This window comes from Penicillium diatomitis (assembly GCF_028827545.1).
Source record: "Penicillium diatomitis strain IBT 30728 chromosome Unknown utg000005l_segment0_segment0, whole genome shotgun sequence".
In the NCBI taxonomy this organism is placed as follows: Eukaryota; Fungi; Ascomycota; class Eurotiomycetes; order Eurotiales; family Aspergillaceae; genus Penicillium; species Penicillium diatomitis.
In genome coordinates, this window is record NW_026623177.1 from 363329 (window position 1) to 386071 (window position 22743).

Below are 22743 nucleotides of genomic sequence, written 5' to 3' on the forward strand. Positions count from 1 at the left end.
GAGACGTGGGAGGGCCTGGATGCGGGGAGGTTAGGAGCCTCGCGGTGGAGAATCCGAGGTGGACGGCACGGAAAACAGCGACAAGATTCGTCGCGGGCCCTCTTATAAGTCCGCAGCGGTGGAGAAATTTCCCGAAATCAGCTCCGTGGCAGTGAAAGGGGACGGCGAAGAGGGCGATGAGAAAAGGGAAAGGGGCAGAGTGCGAGACCGATGCACTTCTGGGGGGTGAGCGGCAAGTGAAGCGCGGCTCGTCAAGGTCTGTTACACCACCAAGATAGGAGACCAGGCTCGCCCCAACTTGGACGGGACAATAGCCGCGCGAGAATGAGCTGACCGTGATAGCGATAGATGTGACACTGATCCAGTCTAGTGGTACTACAAGAGGTATGTGCACGGGTCTTCAGCGGTCTGTAACTGTCATGATCCAGAGGAAGTTGGATGTTGGGAGTTGGGAGTCGAGGGACAATCTCGGCGCCCGATTCAAGCCGGGATAAAAGGTCGGGCGAGAGTGATAGCGATCAAAAAGACAAGCCTCTTGTTCGTGTGCTCTCGCGCGCGCGCGAGGGCACCAAAGAGCGGTGATCAGTGGAAAAAGGCGGCAGAGCAAAAAGCAACGCAGCGAGTCCAAGAGGATTCAAATCAGTCGGTGAGCGTGAACAAGAAGGATCGTATAACGACGGGGTGTTCTTTAGTTCGAGGAGGGGCTTCTTCTGCTGTGCTTGACATATTCAACGCAGCCAGTCATTAGCGGGCGATCACGACTCAAGTCAGTGCATGTGCGACAGACACACGCTTTGCCTCGACTACGAACATTCAGGAGGACGCATTTGGGCAGTAGATCCAAAGAACTACGAGAGAGATTCAAGGTGAACGAGGTACCTACCTCGGACCTACCTCGGAGTCCCTCGACGAGGATTATTCGGTGATGCCAGTAGAAGCATGGCGAGAGCACGCCTGTACTTGTACCTCGTCGAGCGTGCCTTGTAGGTACCTGAAATCTTCTGCAGCTGTAGCATTCTTAAATCAGAGCCGCCTGGCCTGAACCTCTTAGAGTAGTTGCATATCGACGGGATCCATTCCGATCCATGGAAAGCTCCTCCACTCACTCCGCCTTTGCTGCGACAGCTTCTTCCACTTCCTTCTCTGACCACCTCGTTCCACTCCCTTGACAGCTCGACGCCTCAGAAGTATCCGCCCGAACCCGCATAGCTGCCTGTCTGGACCTCAGAATATCATCTAGGACAGTGCTGCCCAACTTGTGAGGCTTGAGAAACTTCCGGCGTGTCCGTTGCCTGCGTAATCGGCAACTCAGCACGGACACTACGAATCGCGACCGCAACGCTTTACTTGTCGATCGACAGCTGCACACCTGTCTTCCCCATCGCCGGTGCTCAAGATTTGAGTCTTGATCAGACTGAACAAATTGGCAAATCACGCAGTCCGCCAATCCTCGGTGTGTTCTTATCAAACGATTTTGGGCCTGCGATTCTCTCGCGCACGCCTTTTCGCTGCGCCACCCAATCACGGACCATCGTTCGCCGACTCTATTCGCCGTTATCTCCATTTCTCACCACAGTCGCATTGCCACACGGCTATCGTCTCTACCTCGCATGTTCTCCGCGCGACCGATTGCAAACACCATTGAGCACCAAGACTCGTCCACATTCCTATCTTCGTGATGGCGAAAGACAAGGAGCGCAGCATCAACCCTGCTGCGGCGCAGCGGAAGCAAGAGAAGATGAAGAGCTTGAAGAAAAGCAAAGCGGAGCAATTAGCGCGGCGGAACGAAAAGTTGGCACGTCGCAACCCAGACCGGATTCAGCGGCAAATCAACGATTTCAAGTCGATGGAGGAATCCGGACAGCAATTACGCCCTCGCGACAAGGAAGTCCTAGGGGCCCTCGAGCGGGATTTGAAAGCGGTACTCAAAGCCCGAGAAGCACTGGGTGACAAAGCACCTCAATTCCCTCAAAGCGCGAGAGGAGACTTCCAAGGGTCGCGAAGAGAGCCAGGTGATCATGTGCTGGGCAAGCGCAGGCGCGAATTTGCTTCGGGTCGATCACGTGAGGACAGTGAGGGCAGTGAAACAGACGAAGAAGTGCGAAAGATACCAATGCCTCGAGATACGCCCCCTCCGATCCCTCGCGAATACCACAGGAGAAGGAATGCCCCACCCACGGAAGGACCAACAGAGCGTCGTGGGCCTCATGCGCTTCCAGCTAAGCCACCGGTGGTTGAGGCGAAGACGATCTACGAGGCCAAGCCTGAGATACGCGATCTACGGAAGGAGGCGGTGAGCAAGTTTGTCCCAGCCGCGGTGCGAATGAAGCAAGAGTCGATCAAGGGCACAGGGAAGTTGCTGGAACCGGAGGAAATGGACAAGCTCGAGAAGGCTGGATATACGGCTGGGATCTCAGGAGGAATGACAGCTGGTGCACCGCCAGCAGACGAGTCTGCAATGGAGGAGCTACGGCTTCTAGAGGAGGAAGAAAGGAGGTTCAACCAAGAACAAAGGAAGCAAGCCCATGTGGAAGAAGTGGACGAAGAGGAAGTCTGAGCCTTGAAAATGTTTGGACGCATCGCCGTCTGTTTATAGTGTTATCTGAGTGCTCGGCTCGATCGCCATGTCAAGACCAGCTCTGAAAAACGCGACTCTGACTGTGCAGATTTGATTATCCAGCGACACAAGTTGTCATGAGCTACGAGTAAGATCAGTCCATTGATATTATGTCTGCGCCGATGGCATAAAAATGAGCACGAGGTACTCAAGTAAGGCAGACTTCTTTCGATTGAGACCGGGGTGTTTCAGTCAAAACACATTCGACGAGCTTGCTGAGATTACTCGGATGAGGATGTTTGAGTGGATGACTAGGTACGCCATGAACAAGGTGACAGCAGAGGATGAGAGATTCACACAGTCCATTGCGAGTTGCTGACATAGCAGACTTCATCTTCACGACATCGCGACATCGAAGCGGCCTGGAGACTTCTCCTCCATGACGATCGGGGAGTCCTTGAATGGGCTCTATCAATCAGGGTCAACGCTCCGACTTCGCGAAACCTCCCATTCCTTTTGCATTTCCTCGCGCAGTCCGTGAAAGACTTAGCTAGACGAGAGTCGAAACTCGGCATTTTGATCGTGGAAACAATGTGTCATTCCAGAACCAGGCACAATGAAAGGGTGGGGGCCTTCCATCCACGCCAACACTGACTGGATCAGTGGATTCTGCCTGCGTACATTAGTGCCCACTGCCCAGTAGTGCCCAGTAGTGCCAGCTGCCAACTGCCAACTGCCAACTGCCAACTGCCAACTGCCTAGTGCCCACTGATGCCGATTTGGAAGTTTGCCCGGGGCGGTTTCGATCTGATAACAGCGACTGGGGTTGAAATTTTGGATTCAAGCTGGACCCGCAGCTACAGCATCAGGAACGATGGATGTAATGCTTTCGCAAACGAGCACAGATGGAACCCGTTAAGCGAAAATGCACCATCCAAGCACACGGGTCCACCTTAGCTTTTGTTCTTGGGATGCCGGTTACGTTAGAGCCATGTCTATTTTCCTGAAGCGATGTGTCGTTGCCGACTTGTTCCGAGTCCTCAGGAACTTGAGGCAACAGATGACCGGGCTTTTCAGCTACCCAATCTCCGTCTCGTGGGCTTGGCGCAGGTATCGTGAGACACGCTGGTTTAACTGATCGATTTGGACCCAAGAAACTGAACTGGCCCATCTGATTAGATTAGGCCGCCTCGGCCGGCATCCACTTTACGTAACTTTTTGTGCTTGGGATGCGGCGTCTCCAACGGGGCCTCGGCCGATCTGGTCAAAGGAGATGGGACAGATGGGCCTCTCCGTAAGCCCCTGGACCAATTTCCACTCATGCCGGAGAATTACCAGACCACCATGAAGTTTCCAGACGAGGCAGTCTATACTCGTCATCCGACTCGCCGACCAAAGCCCAATCCAGGATCGATCGTCTACAGTAGATACGTCCCAGAAGTTGACCAGCATTTTTCTTTGGAGGTTGTGGACTGGAGGAACGATGAGCATCTGTGCCTATTCAACAAGTGGCAAAACGATCCACGTGTCGCGAAGGGCTGGAATGCGACGGGAACTCTTGATGAACATCGACAGTATCTCCGTAAGCTGCACTTTGATCCTCATGTGCTTTGCTTGTTTGGTCGATTCGATGATACGTGCTTCTCATATTTTGAGCTATATTGGGCAAAAGTAAGTATTGACGATTTGCCAACAGCTCTACGCAGCATGGACACAAGATAAGTACTGATCGCAAGTAACAGGAAGACCACTACGGTGCCCATTACGACGCAGGAGATTATGACCGTGGCCGTCATTCGCTGGTTGGTGACGCGTCTTTCCGGGGAGCCCATCGTGTCAACTCATGGTATTCAAGCTGCATTCACTATTGTTTCTTGGACGATCCAAGGACGGTCAATTTGTGGGAGAACCCAAGGCGACCGGTGGGACGATTCTCTCATATGAGAATGCTCAGGGTCTCACAATCGGCAAATATGTCGATCTTGGTCATAAGCGCTCAGTCCACAGCATTGCAAGTCGAGAGAAATGGTTCCAGCTTTGTCCCCTATTCTGGGATGGGCGGGAAAAGCCTCTTGAGTCGGCTGACAGGGCCGCCTGGAACGCGAAACTGTGATCGTCGTCTGAAGACAATCTTGAGAGGCGCAAGCCAGGATCAAAAAAGTTCGGATAGCCACACAGATAACGTTCAGGTTGCCTTATCAAACAAATGATCGAGAGGATGCATCAGGGATCGGTGTTGTAAGTGTGCTACGTAATACGGAGACTCTCAATTTTATAGAATGCAGGTTTTTGACTATTCTTTTCGGAGGTCTAGAGAGTGCTGAGCGCTCCGTTGATTTTTATGATTGTCTTCGAATGAAATGATTGCCAACAGTGCAGCCTGCGAAGCGATAATGGCTGGGCGGATCCACAAAAACCCAATTTGATCTTTCTTCAAATTCTCCCTTGGATCATGAGGGTTAGTCTGCTTGCTTCTGCCATCGTTTCTCGGTCGGCTTAAATGATGAGATCCGACAGGGGCATTGATGTGAGGAGTACACGACTCCACGAGTACTCAGGTCGGAGCAAGTTCACATTGATTTGATCGGCATCTAGCCGCAGAATTCGGCCTGGTCGAGTCTTCAGCCTCTCAAAAGAAGGTTTGAAAGTGATCACATGTCGGAAGGTGAGCGGCCGGATGGGTTGGAGTATTTAGTATCCATCAAAAACCAATTTCCAGCTGTAAGTTACATACGATACTGTGTGGCCGGAAGCCCTTTTACATACATTCAAATACCATACAAATTACAGACTCGGGATACCGTATAAAAAGGCCAGACCAGAGTCCAGACGCATACCGTGAGAGCCACCGAGATGCCAAGGATGCAATAATACTGAATCACTCCACTTCATTCGTCGTAGCTCATCCAAATCTCAGATCTGCAGCCAGACTTGAGTCACTCGAGGCATTGAGGATAGGAGCTCCACTAGGTTGAGTTATCTGATCCGGAATGAAAAAGTTCCGCTTCATAGGTACCGATGTCGGGAAATAAGGGTAGCCGTTTTGGCGAGACTTGGGGATCCTCTACTCCACGACAAAAACTTCCTGATGCTTTTACAAGGGAAGTACAACTAGACGAAGTGTTCTGATTTGTTTATCCATCTAATTCTCAGTCTTATCACACCTCATTCGGTCTCCTCGGGCTTGAATCAGTCTACTCACTACTGAGGCCCTGGGTTGGACAGCACGTTGTTTCTCAAGATCACTGCTTGTCGCGCGAGCTGCCGCAGTCTTCTCTTTGACGACCGATAACACAGGCGGAATCTCAGTGGCCGAGGTGTGTCTTGCTCTCTAGTCGACGTTGATGCGTTACGATATTGACCGAGCTGTATTTAATTTCAGTGCGATTCGTTGTCCTAGTGCACGATGCGCTTCCTCCAGAAGCTGGCGGGATACCCTCGACTCCTCGTTGCAGCAAGTCCATCGGGTCTCGATGTTGGTCTCCTTGTCGGTGGACTAGCTTGTTCCATTGCTTCTGGTGTACCTTTTCCTATTATTGGAATCCTATTTGGTCAATTGCTCGACGATTTCAACTCAGTGACTTGCGAGGAAACAACCAGTACAAGCTCACCAGGATCTAATGCAAAGTATCAAAACGACATCAACAGCAAAATATGGCTGATTTTATACCTTGCCATTGCGCAATTTGTTCTGATCTACGCTCACCTGACATGCTGGACCATGTTTGGCGCACGTCTAGCCCAAAGGCTGCGGGAAAGCTATCTGAAGAATCTCCTGCGGCAGGAGCCCTCCCACTTCGATAAATTGACGCCAGGTGAAGTGGCTTCTCGTTTGAGCAGTGATATCCAAACTATCCGCTCGGGCACTTCCGAGAAAGTGGGAATTGTCGTTGCGGCAATTTCCTTCTTCGTGACAGCGTACATTGTTGCCTTCATCAAGTATTGGGAGCTTGCCGCCATTCTTCTCTCATTGATCCCTGCGTACCTTGTGATGTCTTTTGTTGGAAGCCACTATATCGAAAAATATGCTGGTTTGATGTCCGATTACGCCGCATCCGCTACAACGATTGCCTCCGAGGCACTCTCCAATATCGTTGTGGTCCATGCTTTCGGGGCAAATGCTCGACTGGAGAAAAAGTTCTCAAGTGCTCTCAAATTAGCAAAACACGAGGCTTTGAAGAAAGCAACAGCAGTCGGCGTTCAGTCTCGAGTGTTGTACTTTATCGCTTATGGTGCGAATGGTCTTGCATTTTGGCAAGGCGCGCATCGAATCGCCGATGCAGTAAATGGCGAGACCGCTGGTGTCACCGTGGGCTCGACATTCACCGTTATTTTCATTCTGATTGAAGGTATTTCCTCAAAGCTTCCTCGTACCCTAAAGATTGAGCTAATGGAATTGAAAGCAACTCTGTTGCTGAGTCAGGTTGCGCCATTTTTACACCTCTTTGTTCAAGCCGTTGCTTCACATTCTAAGCTAAAGGAGGACATTGACCGCGAGCCTTTAATTGATGCGACTGCTTCTTGTGGTACTCGTCTGGGCAGTGCTGAGGGCGAGTTTGAGTTCAAAAACGTCTCTTTTATCTATCCTTCCCGGCCAGAGATTAAGGTTCTGGACAAGATCACGCTATCTCTCCCCGCAAAGCAACATACCGCCCTTGTCGGGCTTTCTGGAAGCGGGAAGTCAACCATTGCGGCACTGTGCACCAGATTGTACGACCCTACTGAGGGAGAAGTGACCTTTGATGGCATGCCCCTCCATGATATCAACATTCGTGACCTACGGGGTTTTTGCAGTCTTGTGCAGCAAGAACCCTCGCTTCTGGATCGCTCCCTGCTGGAGAACATTGCGCACGGCCTCATCAATTCAAGCAAACCCAATCATGAAGAGCTCAAAGATACGCTGCTAAGCTCTTCTCTTGCAGAACTTGCTGCCGAGATCAGGGAAGGGCAGGAGCTTTCAGTTGCAGCAGAGGCTCGTGGACCAGCTGTTGTGGAAATTGTGGATCTTGTCAAAAATGCAGTCATTCTTGCAGACGCCCATGAATTCATTTCCAAACTCAACCGTGGATATGGAACATCCGTGGGGTCTGCCGGTCGTCTGATAAGCGGCGGACAAAAACAACGTATATCGCTGGCTCGCGCCTTAGTGAAAGATCCCGCAGTTCTTATACTAGACGAAGCCGCGGCTTCACTTGATTCGTGAAGCGAACAGCGTATCCAGAACGCGATCAACAACATCTCACGCGGCCGAACGGTGATCACGATCGCCCATCGTCTCGCTACTGTCACTAAAGCAGACAACATCATCGTGATGCACAAGGGAAACATTGTCGAGCAAGGCAATCATGCATCATTGATGGCAAAAACAGGGACCTATGCTGAACTGATTGGTTTACAAACCCTCAGATCTGAGTCTACTGAGCGGAAACATGGATCTTCATTGGCATCAATCGAAGAGACGGACACCTGCAATGCTTCTCTCATACATCACTCGCGATGGCAATTCTTTGGCTGGACTGAGTGGCTCCATGATCGGGTCACTATTTTCCATCTCCGTGAACCTCGTCGCTGCAATTGTTCTCACTCACATTATTGCCTGGAAGATTGCTCTCATCTGTCTGTCCTTGGTGCCAATGCTCCTTGGGGCGGGCTTGATGGAGCTTCACGTGCTTGGAAAATTTGAAGAGCGCCACGAGAATGCATATACTAGATCGGTCGATATCGGCACAGAGGCAATCTCATCTATCAAGACGGTTGCGTCCTTATCCCTTGAAGAGGAAACCTTGAAAACCTACAGGCGGTCTCTCAAAGGACCGCGCCAGGAGACATTGAAGGTCACCGTTATCGCAGGTTTCTGGCAAGCCATGACTTATTTCCTTGGAAATTGTGTCAATGCTCTCGCATATTGGTGGGGCTCGAAGCAGATTGTTGCAGGAACTTACACCCAGACACAATTCCTGATTGTCGTTTTCTCGCTTCTTGTAAGCGCACTTCTGTGGAGCCAGATGTTTGCTCTCGCTCCTGAACTTTCAAATGCACGTGCCGCCATGGCAAGAGTTCTCAGTCTCATTGACATTGGCTCAACTGGCATGTCGGGTCGTGTTCGCAATGCCGTGCCTGCAAAGCCCGCCGATCGAGATCCTGAGGCGTTCAACCCTGTCGGCGAACCGAAGACCACTATCAACAGCAGAGCTCTGGGTGTACAGTTCTGCGACGTTCATTTTGCCTATCCAGCTCGAGATGATGTCAAAGTACTGAACGGGCTGAATCTTGAAATTCAACCAGGCAAATTCTGTGCACTCGTTGGCCCAAGTGGTGCAGGTAAATCTACGATAATATCCCTCGTCGAGAGGCTCTACAAACCGCAATCGGGCGGTATCCTCATCGACGGAGTTGATGTGACCAAGCATCAGGAAGTCGCGTTTCGTAATGACATCTCATTGGTTCCGCAAGAAAGTGTCCTATTTGAAGGCGGTATCAAATTCAACATTGGTCTCGGTGCCCGTCCGGACCATGAAGCTACCATGGACGAGATTCAAGACGCGCGTAAACTTGCCAATATTCACGATGTCATCATGAGTCTGCCTGATGGCTATGAGACACTCTGCGGGCCGAATGGCAATCAATTCTCTGGCGGACAGAAGCAACGTCTCTCAATCGCCCGAGCACTTGTGCGGAAGCCTAGATTGTTGATACTCGACGAGTCGACAAGTGCGCTAGACGCGCAGTCAGAACAGCTTCTGCAAGATGGCCTTGAAAAAGCTGCGAGGGGCATTACTGTCATTGCAATTGCCCATCGTCTTCGGACAATTCGCAAAGCCAACACGATCTTTTTGATTGAAAACGGACAGGGCATGGACCATGGAGGCCATGAGCAATTACTTGAGCGCTCCCAGAGTTACCGAGAGAATGTCATGCACCAGACTGTTGCAACCTGAGAAAAGCGGTTGCCTGGTCATCGAGCTTTTGCCGGGCCACTTTACTGTACTATATCATCTAGTCAGGTCATTTCGTTCACTTCATCATCCATTTCCATGCTACATAGATGCAGATAAGAGTTCAGTTAATCATATCAAAGCTACTTTGAAGACTTCTTGTGCACCCTTGCAGAACGTAGTTAGATTACTGGTGACGGCAGTGTATTGCATGCCTTAGGAATATTAGAAAAAGACAGAAAGAATGGACCAAAACTGAATACTATGAGGTGTTGAGAAACATGCCATACCCATCGATTGACCACCACGAACAGTACACACAGCTCATCTGCGATTGAGCATGATAGTCAGCAACACTGGATGAATGTTGAGAAGTCAATTCAATCATAGCACGCATCTCAGAATACCGCAGCATCGAGTAAGACACTTTTTGAACATCTGCAGACCTCAGCAAAGATCGAAGCCAGGTCATCAAGTAGCTCGGACACCAAGTCCAAGTCTCTCGTAGAGCCAACAGCTCCAACATGTACCTGGCCACTTCGTACAAAAGAGACCGCTTTGAAAGGCAAGGGTGCATCTCCGTGCGGGTTGTAGATTTCCACTCTGCATGAACCTCCAGCAAACGGCATGCTGTCAAAGTCATCAAAATCTTGATGGTGAACTATGGAGTCGAATGAACCTGCAGAGTGGGGCCAAGATGTGCATTGTTTTGAGATTTTATCAAAGCCAAGGAAATCATGTGCGGCTGATTCAGCCATTTGTTTTCGAACACTGCAGAGAAGGTCCGTAGCCGTCCATTTGGGCTGTATCTGAACTCGAACCGGTGCGAGTTGGTAACATGGCCCAACGACATTTTCAACATTCGCGAGATCAATCATCCGGCCCGAGGTAACTGATCCAAATGTCACGTCCGGTTTCCGCAAGCGACGAGCCAAGAGCAGAGACCACGCTGCGGTTAGAATGTTCGCAACCGTGAAATCTTGCGGCGGCTGGCAGCATTCGATAGCTTTTTGTAAGAAAACACCTCTATCATCTTGGTCCGCCGAAAGTCCATCTAAAACTGACAAAGATGAACCACCGAGCAATGTGCTCCAATATCCCAGAGACCTCACCTGGAGACGTGTATCCAGAGTGCGGGCTATGTATGATGAAAAGGGCGCATAGCTCGAGATTGATGTATCTGAGTACAGGGCTTCCAAGTCTTCAAGCAGTCTTGGTAGCGAAATACCATCATATAGAGCATGGGAGATTGCAAAAATCAGGCAATCATGGCCATGCTCATCAGAAGCGTGGATGAACTTGTAAAAGGCGGAACCGAGAGAGAACTCACACTCAATGTCCCTCACGCAAAAGTCGCTCACGAACGAGACGAGATCAGTGTCGGTACGGTGTGACATCATTTGGACTTCTGTTTCGCTCAAAATGGCCTGGAATAATCTTCCATTATTTTGAACGAAATCTGTCCTTAGAAGGTCATGCATCTCGACTAGCCTCCTACAAGCTCGATGCAGTCTTTCAAGGTCGATCTTCTGATTGAAGTACAGTGTATTGTACTGAACGGACGTGCGTGGCATACGAATTGTTCCACGGATATCAATCGTCTGAGTGTCTGTGACAGGAAAAACGTCTTGAACAAAGCATGCAGCATGCCCCAGTTGATTCTGACGAATCTCGGACACAATCTGCTCTGCTTCAACGGTGTCGACGAGCGTGAAAGGTTTGTATGACTGAATTGGCATTCTTTCAACCTGGCCAAGCTTCAGCCTTGTTGCTGCATCGCGAAGTCGCATATGCTGGAAGACGTCTGCACTCATCAAGGTATGGCCCTTATTCCGAAGGCTAGTAACAAGCTTCATGGCGAGAACGGAATCACCACCAAGTCGGAAGAAATTGTCATCCTTTTCAATCTGTCCTACTCGAAGACCGAGCACTTTGGCCCATTCCGATCGCAATATCTTTTCAGGATCACTCAAGTGTGAATGAGAGAGAGACTTGTTCCAGGCCTCTTGCAAGCCGTGCTGAAACGCGGTTGAAATTTGGCTAGGGATCGAGCTCGCCACTTGCTTCAACAGCTCTTGTCTGGCTGGTAAGCTGTCTATCACAATGTATGACCCAGGAATCATATGTGTTGGTAATGAGTCCTTATAGAATGTGTCCAAACTTCTTATTGCCAGAATAAGTTCTGTAGACGCCGAGGCGCGGACATGGACTTTCAAAGCTGAGCAATCCGATTCGTCGCCAACATTGTAAGACTCGAGCATAAGTCTGACTTGATCACTCCCGACATGCCGCTCCTCGAACATGATAGTAAGGCTGGACTCTGGATCGTCACTGGGGGAATGACTAGTCTTTCTCCTCACACCTACGGCTGCACGAGCAGATGAGGGAAGGTGTCTGGAGAAATGGATCTCAAGATCGGCAATCTCTACCGGCTGACCGTTGACAAGAACGACGTCGTCTTTGCGACCTATGAAAAGAATTCTTCCGTCTTCTTGTTGTTGCACAATGTCTCTCGTTGTTTGAAGCTTTCCCACGCGACCCGGGATCTTGGAGCTCCCTGCTCGGAGCCAGGCGGGCGAGTCCAGAGTCTTACCTGAAAGGCAGTCATCTTCAAGCCACATCTCCCCAGGACAGCCGATGGGGGACAGAAGAGAAGGATTTCTCAGATTGCATATCCACTGGACGACAGGAGGCGGGTAAGTTGACCCCGGTTTGATGGAATCTGCGTGAAGCTTACTAGCTGATACATCAAACGCCAGCGGAGCAAGGGTATTACGCCTCCAAATCTCGTTCAGTTCATCTTCGTGAAGACATGATATTTGATCAATTCTCCTGCTGAGGTTCTTTGCCAGTTCAAAGCACGTAACTTCGAGCTGAGAAAGCATTCTTTCCATCTGTCTCTTTCCGACGAGTTCGCCGTCAAAATTTGCGCACACTCTGAACCCACCATTTCCAATTCCACATGCCAACATCAAAGGATAAGGATTGAAATGAACCGCTTCCTGCACAGCGTCGATTTGAAAGAATCCAAGATCATCCCCTTTGTGATCCGGCTCTGGTTGTATGACCAAGCCAGTTCCAGCCTCACATGCATGTTGAGCATCCCGACTGACCTTGCGGATGTTTTGCATTCCCATGTGCTGGTAAGAAGCTCGACAAAGGATGCTCTTTTGCACCGCTTGCAAGTACTCCTCCGCAGTGCTACTTCGAGCAATCCTGATACGAATAGGGACAGCCGCTATGAGAGGACCCACGATTCTCTCAACTCCGGGTATGGGAATGTCTCGACCTGTGAGCGTCTCTCCGAAGAGAACGTCATCACTTCTTGTATATTGAGACGCAACGGGTGCCCATGCAGCTCGTATGAAAGTGGCCAGGGTGAAATTCGACCGAGCGTCAGAAGCAAATTGAATGAACCGCTCAACTGTGTCTGTTGGCTTTGGTAGGTAGTCTCTGTAAGGGAGGCGTGGAAATTGCGGTCCGATGGCACCATTGAGCTCCCGCCTCCAAAAATCCACCGTCTCTGACTCGTTTGTCTCTTGCACATATTTGACAAAGTGCCTCATTTCCTCTGTTCTCTCAATATTCGAGCCCTGAAGTGCTTTCTGGACTTGTTCAAGAATGACAGGCTATTACCAGCCATCATATAGAGCATGATGCACAGTCCAGACCATATAACGCTTACCACATGCCAAATCATCTACTACAGCGTATCGAGCAAGACTGTGTCCAAGATGCATCTTTTCCAAGCGATCATCTTCGAGATACCGGACAAGATCTCGATGGTGTTTCCAGTCGATATTCGCTTTCAAGACAACTTGCTGGAGCCCTGGACCTTGAAGCTGAACCAAGCGGCTGCGTAAGATTGGACTTGACGTGACAACAGCCTCCCATGCCCTTTTCCAGTCATCCACGTTGATTGATGGCGGTATACACGCAACTCTCTGAGCAATGTAGGCTTTGTCAGATTTCAACGAAAAGATGAACAAAGACTCTTGCGTTGGTGTGGCTGGATAGATGTCCTCAATCTCATTCTCAACAACTCCACAGGCACTCGCTGCCGCTACACACGCGCTCTCCACCGTTTGAGTGAGCAAAGAGAATGGGCCCGTATGAGATTCCACTTGGTCTTGAAAAATACCTGTATTGGCAGCCATTGCTCTGAGAGTTGGACTTTCAAAGACTTTTAGCACAGAGAAGTCAACGCTCTTTTCGCGGCAAAGGGATACTAGACTCATGGCAGCCAAAGAGTCGCCGCCCAATGCGAAGAAGTTGTCGTCAGGACCTATTTGTGCGTCAGTCTTCAAAACTTGAGACCATGACTCTCTTAAGGTCGATGCCAATTCAGACATTTCCCGTGAGACGCTTTCTCCCAGATCCTGCTCCTTTGCCCGAAGGTCAACACTGGTACCAAATTGACGGAGTCATTTGCGATCGGTCTTCCCGGAAATTAATGTGGGAATATAGTTCACAGATAAGTAAGCGGTTGGTATCATATACCTTGGAAGGACTTTGGACACCTCTGACTTTGCAACCGAAAGCGCCGTGCTTTGATCAGGAGTGAGCGGGGCGGAATCAATTTCCAGGTGCTCTTGCCCTTGAGCAGATCGAAATGAAATGAATGCCACCAGAACAGACTGATTGCCAGCTCCTTTCGGCGTGATGACTTCGGCAACAACTGTCGCTTCAGATGGTAATTTGCTGTTCAGCTGACTTTCAATCTCTCCGAGTTCGACTCGTTGGCCACGAAGCTTGACTTGAGTATCCTTTCGACCAACAAACACAACTGCCCCAGAACCGTCCGGATCATACATTCCGAGATCGCCACTTTTGTATAATCGACCATTTCTGCCGCGATATTGCTCATGACCACACAAAAGCCATGAGGGATCATTGATGAAAGCTGCAGCTGTCTTTTCTGTGTCATTCAAATAGCCCTGGCCAACGATAGGGCCTTCAACAAGGAGCTCGCCAACCGCCCCAACGGGCATCAGAACTTCATGATCGTTTGGGTCAACGATCCAGATCGCCGCTCCATTGCCCTTGCCAATGGAGACGTAGTCTTTACCAGTTGCAGCGCTGCTATTGATAGTAAACCCAATAGTGCATTCGCAAGGACCATAGCCGATGACAATCCTGGTATCTTGACCCCAAGAATCCACATCGGTTGCTGACGCGGCCTCACCTCCCAGCCCAAGTATGTCAAGTGATTTAATCACATCAGCGTCCAAAATACGTGCCATTGACGGAGTGATGCTGGCGTAATTGATTTTCATTGTACGGATGACCTCGTTGATGTCGTTCAGTCGCTCTTCATCGGACGGAATGCAAAGACAGCCACCATTTCCCAGTGTCAGGAGCATACTGTCAATGCTCACATCAAAGGCATATGATGCAAAGTCCAGGACTCTTGAGGTCGGCTTGTACCCGACTGCTGCTGCCCGGGGAATGGCGCTGCTTGTGTATGTCCGATGCGATATGGTGACACCCTTTGGTGTGCCAGTACTCCCCGAGGTGAAAATCACATACATCAAGGCCGAACTGGGCACAACGGATAGAGCCGGCAAAGACTGTGACTTTGGCATGTTTGTAAAAGTGTTGACGCCGACGGTGAGTCTTACTCCTTCGGGTAAAATGCATGAAGCGATGTCTTTCTGATTTTCAGACAAGATCATATGCTTGGCATTCACCTGACACGCCATATTCTGAAGACGAGCGAGAGGTAGATTCGGGTCCATTAAAACCATTGTACCGCCTGCTTTCATCACAGCAAGGACTGCGACGATTGTCCATCTCGACTTCTCGAAGCACACAGGTATGAAATCGTTGAAAGCTACACCGGCGGCGTGCAGTCGAATAGCCAGATCATTTGAAAAGTCATCGACCTCACTATATGTCAAAGTGCCGTCCCAAGACGCGATAGCCTCTTTATTGGGGAATTCCTTGGCTCGCGTGGAGATCATGTCATGCATGCAAAAATCGTACGTGGGAGGAATGTTATGATTCCACCTCCAGATCATGTCCAAGTCATGATTTTTTGGACCAAGTAACGACTCGAGCCGTAATCCGGGGCTATTCACGCACAGCTTGATTGTTTCTGCCAGTGAATGGACATGACGAGCAATGGTGCAAGGTAGAGCTTTCTTGGATGTCGCACGAGGGCGGATATTGAGGTACTTAGTTTTGCGGGAAACTCCAATCTGGATAGTGATCTGTTCTCGTAATGGTCAGTCGTAATGATCTGCGAAGAAATCTTTCAATGAGGGTGGCTCACGGCATCCTGACTATCTTCCTTTTTGTTGATAGGTCCTGTGCTGAGAACAAGTGACTGGGAACTTGTAGCTTGATCATAGATCTTGCCCTTAGCCTCTGATATGTGCCGAGTGACCACCAACAATGCGCCTTCGATGCTTTTTTGCAACACAGGAAGGACTTCGTCTGAAAACTACACTGCCACCTCTCCAGCAGGTGATCCATCAAGCTGGTCTTCGTATCTCCATTCAAAGCTTGCTTTTCCATCTTCACTTGTCCGCAAAAGGCAAATGAGCCAGGCGAGTAATACAACGTTTTCTCTCAGCCCTGTTGGCGAGCCGTCGTCGTCACAGCTTAGCACCGAGATTTCATATTGTGAACTGATGAAGTAGTTGCTGTCAACTTGTCCAGACTCCGGATGAATGCTATCAAGATCTGCGCGTGAGGCTTGCATGCTCTCGGCTTGTGTGTAACTCATACTGAAAACGATAGGTTCATGCTTCCACTCTTGAAGACGGGCCAACGGAAACATGTGTGAGAGCGCATAAACATGAAGGACTTGTGTGCCCAGAGAGACAGCCCAGTCGTTCCGAAGCCGGAATTTACACAGAAGCCAAGTAGCCCCACTACATGCTTTTTCACTAACGATGACACGTCTTAAAGCGGGCTTTGCTCGCAAGGCAAAAGAATACGATTCTTTTGGCATCAACACATTCTTCCATTCTTCGGTAACAAGAAAGGAGATGGAGAGTAAAATTACTGCAGTCACACAAAGTGACCGGGTTGTAACGGTGTTTACAAGGCTGAGACCTATGTCGGTATGTAACCACAGAACAATACAGAAGGCCGTTATTGATCGGTTACTGTAAGATGGAACTTGACAGTGCCGAGGCCAGAAGACCCACCGCCAGTCCTCCCTGCCTTCGGTCCCACTCCATAATCCTGCTGATGAGAAACACCGAAAGGACTCCACCGCAGCTCCTCGCCTACTCACAAACGCTTCCTGGTGAATTGAGAATGGCAAAGGGATCAGTGGTCATAAGATGATGCTTCACTCGGTCAGGCATGCCCGAGTGGTAGACTACAATTTACCTGGCTATACCTCATGACAACGTTTTCATCAAGCTCGAATTGAGCAAATAGCGGAAGTACAGTAATTATCTGAGAGACAGTGTTACACACGAGCCCCGTTTGAGCCAAACTTGGCTCATACTTGACTCAGAATAGTCACATGAAAATTGCGAGGAGCTTACCCAAAATCTGGGTTTCCCCGTCCTCTCGTTTGCAACTTTCTACTAAGCGTCTTACTATGTATTGATGCGCATGGGGAAAAAAATCTTATCAGATCTCGTTTTCTGCAAGTAACGATCTTATCAGATCATCGAAGGGGCTGATCATACCATACGCGACACGTGACCTCGAGCTCTCGATTACGGAGAGTTCAAGATTTCACACGCACTTATATTACTCATAGCACAGTAGATCTGGGCGAAGGAGCTTCGATTCTCAAGAAAACCGAAGTAAACCATACTTTCAGTCAAAATGTCTTTCCCACGCATGCTTGCAGGTTCATAGGGGCCCAGGTATGTTCATATCTGAGATACTTGGTAATAATTTTGGCGTGACACTCTGTTCGGGCGATAATGTAACTGGATGTATATTACGAGCCCGTATTTGATGTATGAAGTACATCATTGAAAATTGGAGAGTAAGACTCGACGACGATGACGAGAAGTCCGACACATATTACGCGGTTTTCATACATATTAGTACGAAGTTACGAAATACGTCCTACGCATGGAGAGTACTGTATCAGATTTCTGTATCATCCAAATTTCACGGCGCGTACTATACAGATAACTGTACGTGTATTTACAGTACGCCTCCACATCACTAGTCGTGTATCTCGGGAGAACATGCGGGCTGATTGATAAATTTTTCTCCCATCTGATAATCCGCCGTGTGTTTCGAGTCCCCACTGAGGAGGGGTCAGCATGTTGCTGGGTTTGGAAAGATTCGGCGCTTGGCATCTCGGCTGACCGGCGAACAATGTGTCCCAGCCTGCGAACTCGGGACCACCAAGATGAGGCCTTGGCGATGTTCGACGCGTCTGCGTGTGATGGCGTGGAGACGTCCGGTCGAAGACCTGCCGGAGTTTTCCGTGACATAACTCAGTCTCCCCGGGCAAGACATAAGCGAGTTTGACCGTGGCTTAGCTGCAGGTGCCTTAAGCCTATCGACTGGTTCGGAACGCAACAAGATTGTGTTAGGCGTGCCAGCTGTCACTCGGTCATCGCCCACATATCTTTGCTTGTGAGACGCCTCAAACTACCACGATCGTGTCGGTTCGAGTCTACTGTCGTGTCCTGATTCGACACTATGTATTCCAAATTCTGGCCAAAAGGCGGTCTTCCGGGAATTTTACATCATTATGTTAGTGTCTTACTTCTCTCGCAGCAATGCAAAGCTGCTAGGTGGTAACCTTGGCCGCGACTGACATTCTCCTCATAGACTGAGACCCTGGTCACCTTTGAATATGCTTCCACTGCTCCGCGCCAACCTCACAGCATCCTTTTCGTGGGTGGCCTCGGAGACGGCCTCGCAACTACCTCATATATGTGCGATCTCGTTCGCGCGCTTCAACCGACAGAGTGGTCGCTGTTTACCCTAACTTTGACTTCCTCTTATCAATCATGGGGCCTTGGTCATTTGGATCGAGACACGGACGAAATTGCCCAATGTTTGAAATACATCAAGGAGTACAAGTCCGAGAAGTTTGGAAACGGCAAGATCGTGCTCATGGGACACTCAACTGGAGGTCAATGCGTGATGCATTACTTACATCGTCCCAATCCCCACACGAGTGTGCCCTCCTTCGATCCATATCTCGAGCATGCACTGCGGATACCGCTAGATGGCGCGATCATGCAAGCACCGATATCCGATCGCGAGGCTGTGCAGTGGGTACTGAGCGAAGGGATTGGAGGGAAGTCGGGCGACGAAATTCGGCCCGTATACGAGCAACTTGTGTCCATGGCAAAGAAAACAGTTGCCCGGGGCGAAAGCCAAGACACTCTTCTCCCCTTGTCAATGACCTCTTATATCTACCCTGCAGACACCCCGATCAGTTGTCGAAGATTGCTTAGCTTGATAAGTCCCGATAGCCCCCAATCACCTGGGGAAGATGACCTGTTCAGTTCCGATCTCAGTGACGAGCATCTCAAGACCACATTTGGAATGATCCACCAGCGAGGATTACTGAAGCATCAGTTGATGGTCTTGTTTTCTGGGGCGGATCAGGCCGTTCCTGAATGGGTCGACAAGAAGGAATTGATGTCGCTATGGCAGGCCGTGACAGATCACGACGGCAAGCATGAGATCTGGGACCAAAAATACAGCGCTATAATCCCTGGTGCTTCGCACGCCCTGAGCAACGACAACCAAGCTCAGGCTAGAGAAATTCTCGTGGAGAAGGTCCTTGGATATCTGCGGTCTGCAGAGACAGTTTGATTATATACCACTGCAAGAGAACTTAGTTCGTGTAAAGGGCATAAGTTAGTAATGCAATTAAAGCACAAAGCTTTTCAATATGCAAAAATGAGGACTCTCCTCAGTCGACGTGCTGGGAGCTCGTAGCATTCCACCTGTGGACCTATGTACACACTGCACGCAAGCGGTTTGGAGACATTGTATCTAGTAGGACACGGAGGCCCTAGTCCTTTACAGGCCACTCGACAACATGAGTAGACTTCCCGGTCTAATTCCATCAATCATCACCTGCCATATAGCCAGGTTTGTTGAAGAGCCTTGTAGCAAGTACGCACGCACATGGGAGACAGATGGGATGAACAAAGGTGACGATGTCCAGAGCTTCAATTAGCGTGTAGAGACCTCTACCAATGAATATCTGAACCAGAACAGTCAATGTACAAGAAACTCCTCCTCCTCGATACTAAATTGACAAAAGGGGCGGACATGTCGGCGTTACAAAGGAAAAAAGGGGGGGAGGTTGGGAGTCAAAGTGACAAGGGCAGATTTTGCCGAGGGAGTAACAGACAAGCTCGAGACAATGACGCTCGCAACTTCAGTGGCAAGGTCAGCAAACAGGGTGATACGAACTCCGTGAAATGTATGAAACAGCATTATGCGTAAGAATCCGATGAAAATGCACGGGTGACGGTGTCGGCAAGCAGACAGGGGAATCTCTTTCCAGGATATGTGAACCTCAACGCCAGTGCAAGATGAAGAAAGAAAAGTTCGCTCCTAGATGAAAAAGTGAAAAGAAGGAAAGAACGAGTTCATGGAGGCCCAGCTGGTCACCTAAGGTTGCGAATGATCTTCTTGCCGCGTGCGAGGAAAGGACTGGGCATTTCGTCACGCTCAGGATCCCACACAGCTGGGGGGTCACGCTCGGATAACTTCATACTAGAGCTTTGACCAGTAGCCCGGGAATCGCTTGCACATCGCTTGAATTCGTCCACAGGTCGACCGCCGGCTCGAGCTTGAGCGAGTTCGACCAAGGTCCGACCACCCATGTTGCGTTGCATGACGGCTTTGAACATCTCATCGCCACCGACGTTGTTCGATTTGGAACAGGATTGCTTGACTGAGCTCTTGCGTGTCGGAGATGCGTCGGCGGCAAGATTAGCTGATGAGGGGATTTTGGAAAGTCGGCGATGTGGTGACCTGGCGCGACCGTCTGATACATTCGGACGAGTGTCAGGCTGAACTGGATTTGATGCGCCAGCGACCTGAGGTAGTCGGGAGGCACCAGAGGGGAAAAGTGGTGGCTGGGAGCTTAGTTTCTGCATAAGAGCAGCAGTGTTCTGGCGCAATAGGGGACGAGGAGGCGCCTTGAATGGGTCGGGCTTGACCTTGGGACGAGTCGGTGACGGAAGGTCAGGAGTGTCGTCCTCATCGTCAGAATAGGCAAGCGTGGGCTCCCACTTGGCTTTCTGACGCTCGGCTTCAGCAAAAATATTGCGAGAAGTACCCGAGCCAGACGTACGACGAGGTGAAAGTGAAAGTGAAGCGATTGAAATTGGGGAAGGCTCAGCCATCTGCACATCTTGAGGGGACTCGACGACAGTCTTCGAGCGACAAAGTGGTGTGCGTGCCTCTTTCCTCGGTTTCCGGTTATTACTGACTGGCGATTCGAGAGATAACTGACTGATGTCGGTGCTCGAAGGAACGTCTGAGTCGTCAGTCACGACGCCGGAGGAGTGGGAATCACGGCCGCCTGTTCGTGATGATGCACCAGAGCTCGTGTCCGAACCACGGAGGCTCGAACGAAAGAGATCCTCACGTACGTCACCATTCTTTCGGTGTTTCTCCACCTCAATAGCAACACGATCTTGAACCTCGGCTTCAAAGCGTTTTCGAAGCCGGTCCAACTCGCTCTGAACTTGTCGATCAATCTCCAACCGAGCCTTCACTTCCCATTCTCTTCTGACAGTGTTCTCAATGTCCATTTTGAACAGTTGCTTATCTTTCTCCACGTTTGCCAGTTTTTGCTCCATTTCGCGAACTCTCTGGACCGCCATCTCCTCCCGTCGACGCAGTGTTTTACCAAGGTCAACGACTTCTTTTTCCTTGCGCATGAGGCGGATAATAGGAAGATTGATGAGGGCGGCGGTATCCGGACGATTATCGGGATTGACTCGCAGACAGCTGCTGATGACATTCTTGAGCTCAGGCGAGTAGTAGTCCGGCAGTGGAGCGAATTTGCCGTCGCGAATCTTCTGCACCAATTGGATATGGGTGCGAGCATTGAAGGGTGGTTCTTTCGCACAAAGCTCGTACATGATGCATCCGACCGCCCAGATATCGGATCGCAGAGTGTATTTTTCTGCTGCGCAGATCTCTGGGGACATGTAGAAAGGCGTGCCAACATAGGTAGATGCGAAGTCATGAGATTGCATCTGCTTGGAGAGCCCGAAGTCGCCAAGCTTGACTGTGTTATCGCTGCCGAGAAAGATGTTCTCTGGTTTGAGATCTCGGTGCAGGATTGTCACCGATCCCTGCTTTCCCTTCAGGCCAGATGGTTTGGGCGGTGCTCCGAGAATATTTGACCCGACTTCGGCAGCATCCGATCCATAGTGGCATCGATAGAGGGCAGTAACGAGTTGCGACAAGATGCGCCAGACGAATTCCTCTTCGGCCAGCTTATTCGCCTTCTTGAGGTTTTTGATGACCATACTCAGATCTCCGCCACCACAGTACTCCATGTACAGGTACAGGTCTTGGCTCGCTTTGAGGTGCTCGCGGTGATAGTATGCGACAATATTCGGATGCCGCAGGGAGCTCAAGATGTTGAACTCTGCTGTGAGCTGTTCACGCTCCTTTTGTGACATCTTGATGTAATTGATCTCCTTGCGACAAAGGATCTGTGGCAGATTAGCGCCATGCGCATGAGGAGTTTCGAGGCCGTCAATACTCACAAAGCCGTCGGACTTCCTCTTGACTTTCCGAATAATGCCAAACGAACCGCAACCTGTGACAATCGCTTCTGATTAGTTATTAGATCTCCAAAGTGCTTTTGCTGATCAAAATTTACCAATCTTCTCCAGAATCTCATATTTGTCGGCTTCGGCCAAAGCGATAGCCATGGCTGCAGATGGCTGCTCCTGGCAGATGGGGTCACGGATTGGTGAATAGGCGCTGAAAATACCGATGAGTCGGTCTCATCAAGCGCAATGAGCGGGTGATTGGATGTGATGTGTCTGTGTTGTTAGTAAAGTTGACCGAGGAATTGGTGGAATGAAAAGTTGAAGACGGGCTCAAGGTTCGAGGTCCAGCGATCGTCGAGTCGGTGTTTGGGTGCTCCGTTGCACGGCAACGAACCAACAAAAGCTAGTCTGTTTACAGAAGGCGGTCACATCCGCTTGCATGGCCGCTTTACCGCCTCTGACCTCACTTAGTCATGGGTCTGCCCCACACCCACGCCTCTGACCGCCCGCCGAGCTACCCAGGAGGCTAGGAGTACCTTAGGATACGTGG

At 50.1% G+C, this 22743-nt stretch overlaps 7 protein-coding genes across 7 annotated transcripts; 5 read left to right on the forward strand and 2 right to left on the reverse strand.

Annotated features, from left to right (window-relative positions):
- Nucleotides 1-1678: 1678 nt before the first annotated feature.
- On the forward strand, nucleotides 1679-2557 carry N7539_004780 (WW domain binding protein 11; the record flags this gene model as incomplete). The annotated part of the gene is made up of 1 exon (XM_056934382.1): nucleotides 1679-2557. One exon carries the CDS (start codon nucleotides 1679-1681, stop codon nucleotides 2555-2557), a length of 879 nt encoding a protein of 292 aa, XP_056789576.1.
- A 1320-nt stretch (nucleotides 2558-3877) lies between these two features.
- On the forward strand, nucleotides 3878-4670 carry N7539_004781 (GNAT family N-acetyltransferase; the record flags this gene model as incomplete). Its single annotated transcript, XM_056934383.1, has 3 exons — nucleotides 3878-4228; nucleotides 4300-4359; nucleotides 4413-4670. 3 exons carry the CDS (start codon nucleotides 3878-3880, stop codon nucleotides 4668-4670), a joined length of 669 nt encoding a protein of 222 aa, XP_056789577.1.
- Nucleotides 4671-5963: 1293 nt separating this feature from the next.
- On the forward strand, nucleotides 5964-7760 carry N7539_004782 (ABC transporter ATP-binding protein; the record flags this gene model as incomplete). The annotated part of the gene is made up of 1 exon (XM_056934384.1): nucleotides 5964-7760. The coding sequence occupies one exon, from the start codon at nucleotides 5964-5966 to the stop codon at nucleotides 7758-7760; it is 1797 nt and encodes a 598-aa protein (XP_056789578.1).
- Nucleotides 7761-7986: 226 nt separating this feature from the next.
- On the forward strand, nucleotides 7987-9495 carry N7539_004783 (ABC transporter ATP-binding protein; the record flags this gene model as incomplete). The annotated part of the gene is made up of 1 exon (XM_056934385.1): nucleotides 7987-9495. One exon carries the CDS (start codon nucleotides 7987-7989, stop codon nucleotides 9493-9495), a length of 1509 nt encoding a protein of 502 aa, XP_056789579.1.
- A 395-nt stretch (nucleotides 9496-9890) lies between these two features.
- Nucleotides 9891-16276, reverse strand: sidD (nonribosomal peptide synthase SidD; the record flags this gene model as incomplete). The annotated part of the gene is made up of 5 exons (XM_056934386.1): nucleotides 9891-13121; nucleotides 13197-13896; nucleotides 13993-15704; nucleotides 15767-15820; nucleotides 15950-16276. 5 exons carry the CDS (start codon nucleotides 16274-16276, stop codon nucleotides 9891-9893), a joined length of 6024 nt encoding a protein of 2007 aa, XP_056789580.1.
- Nucleotides 16277-18123: 1847 nt separating this feature from the next.
- On the forward strand, nucleotides 18124-19254 carry sidJ (putative siderophore biosynthesis lipase/esterase; the record flags this gene model as incomplete). Its single annotated transcript, XM_056934387.1, has 2 exons — nucleotides 18124-18177; nucleotides 18256-19254. The coding sequence occupies 2 exons, from the start codon at nucleotides 18124-18126 to the stop codon at nucleotides 19252-19254; spliced, it is 1053 nt and encodes a 350-aa protein (XP_056789581.1).
- An 806-nt stretch (nucleotides 19255-20060) lies between these two features.
- Nucleotides 20061-22352, reverse strand: nimA (serine/threonine protein kinase nimA; the record flags this gene model as incomplete). The annotated part of the gene is made up of 2 exons (XM_056934388.1): nucleotides 20061-22252; nucleotides 22301-22352. The coding sequence occupies 2 exons, from the start codon at nucleotides 22350-22352 to the stop codon at nucleotides 20061-20063; spliced, it is 2244 nt and encodes a 747-aa protein (XP_056789582.1).
- Between the last annotated feature and the right edge of the window lie 391 nt (nucleotides 22353-22743).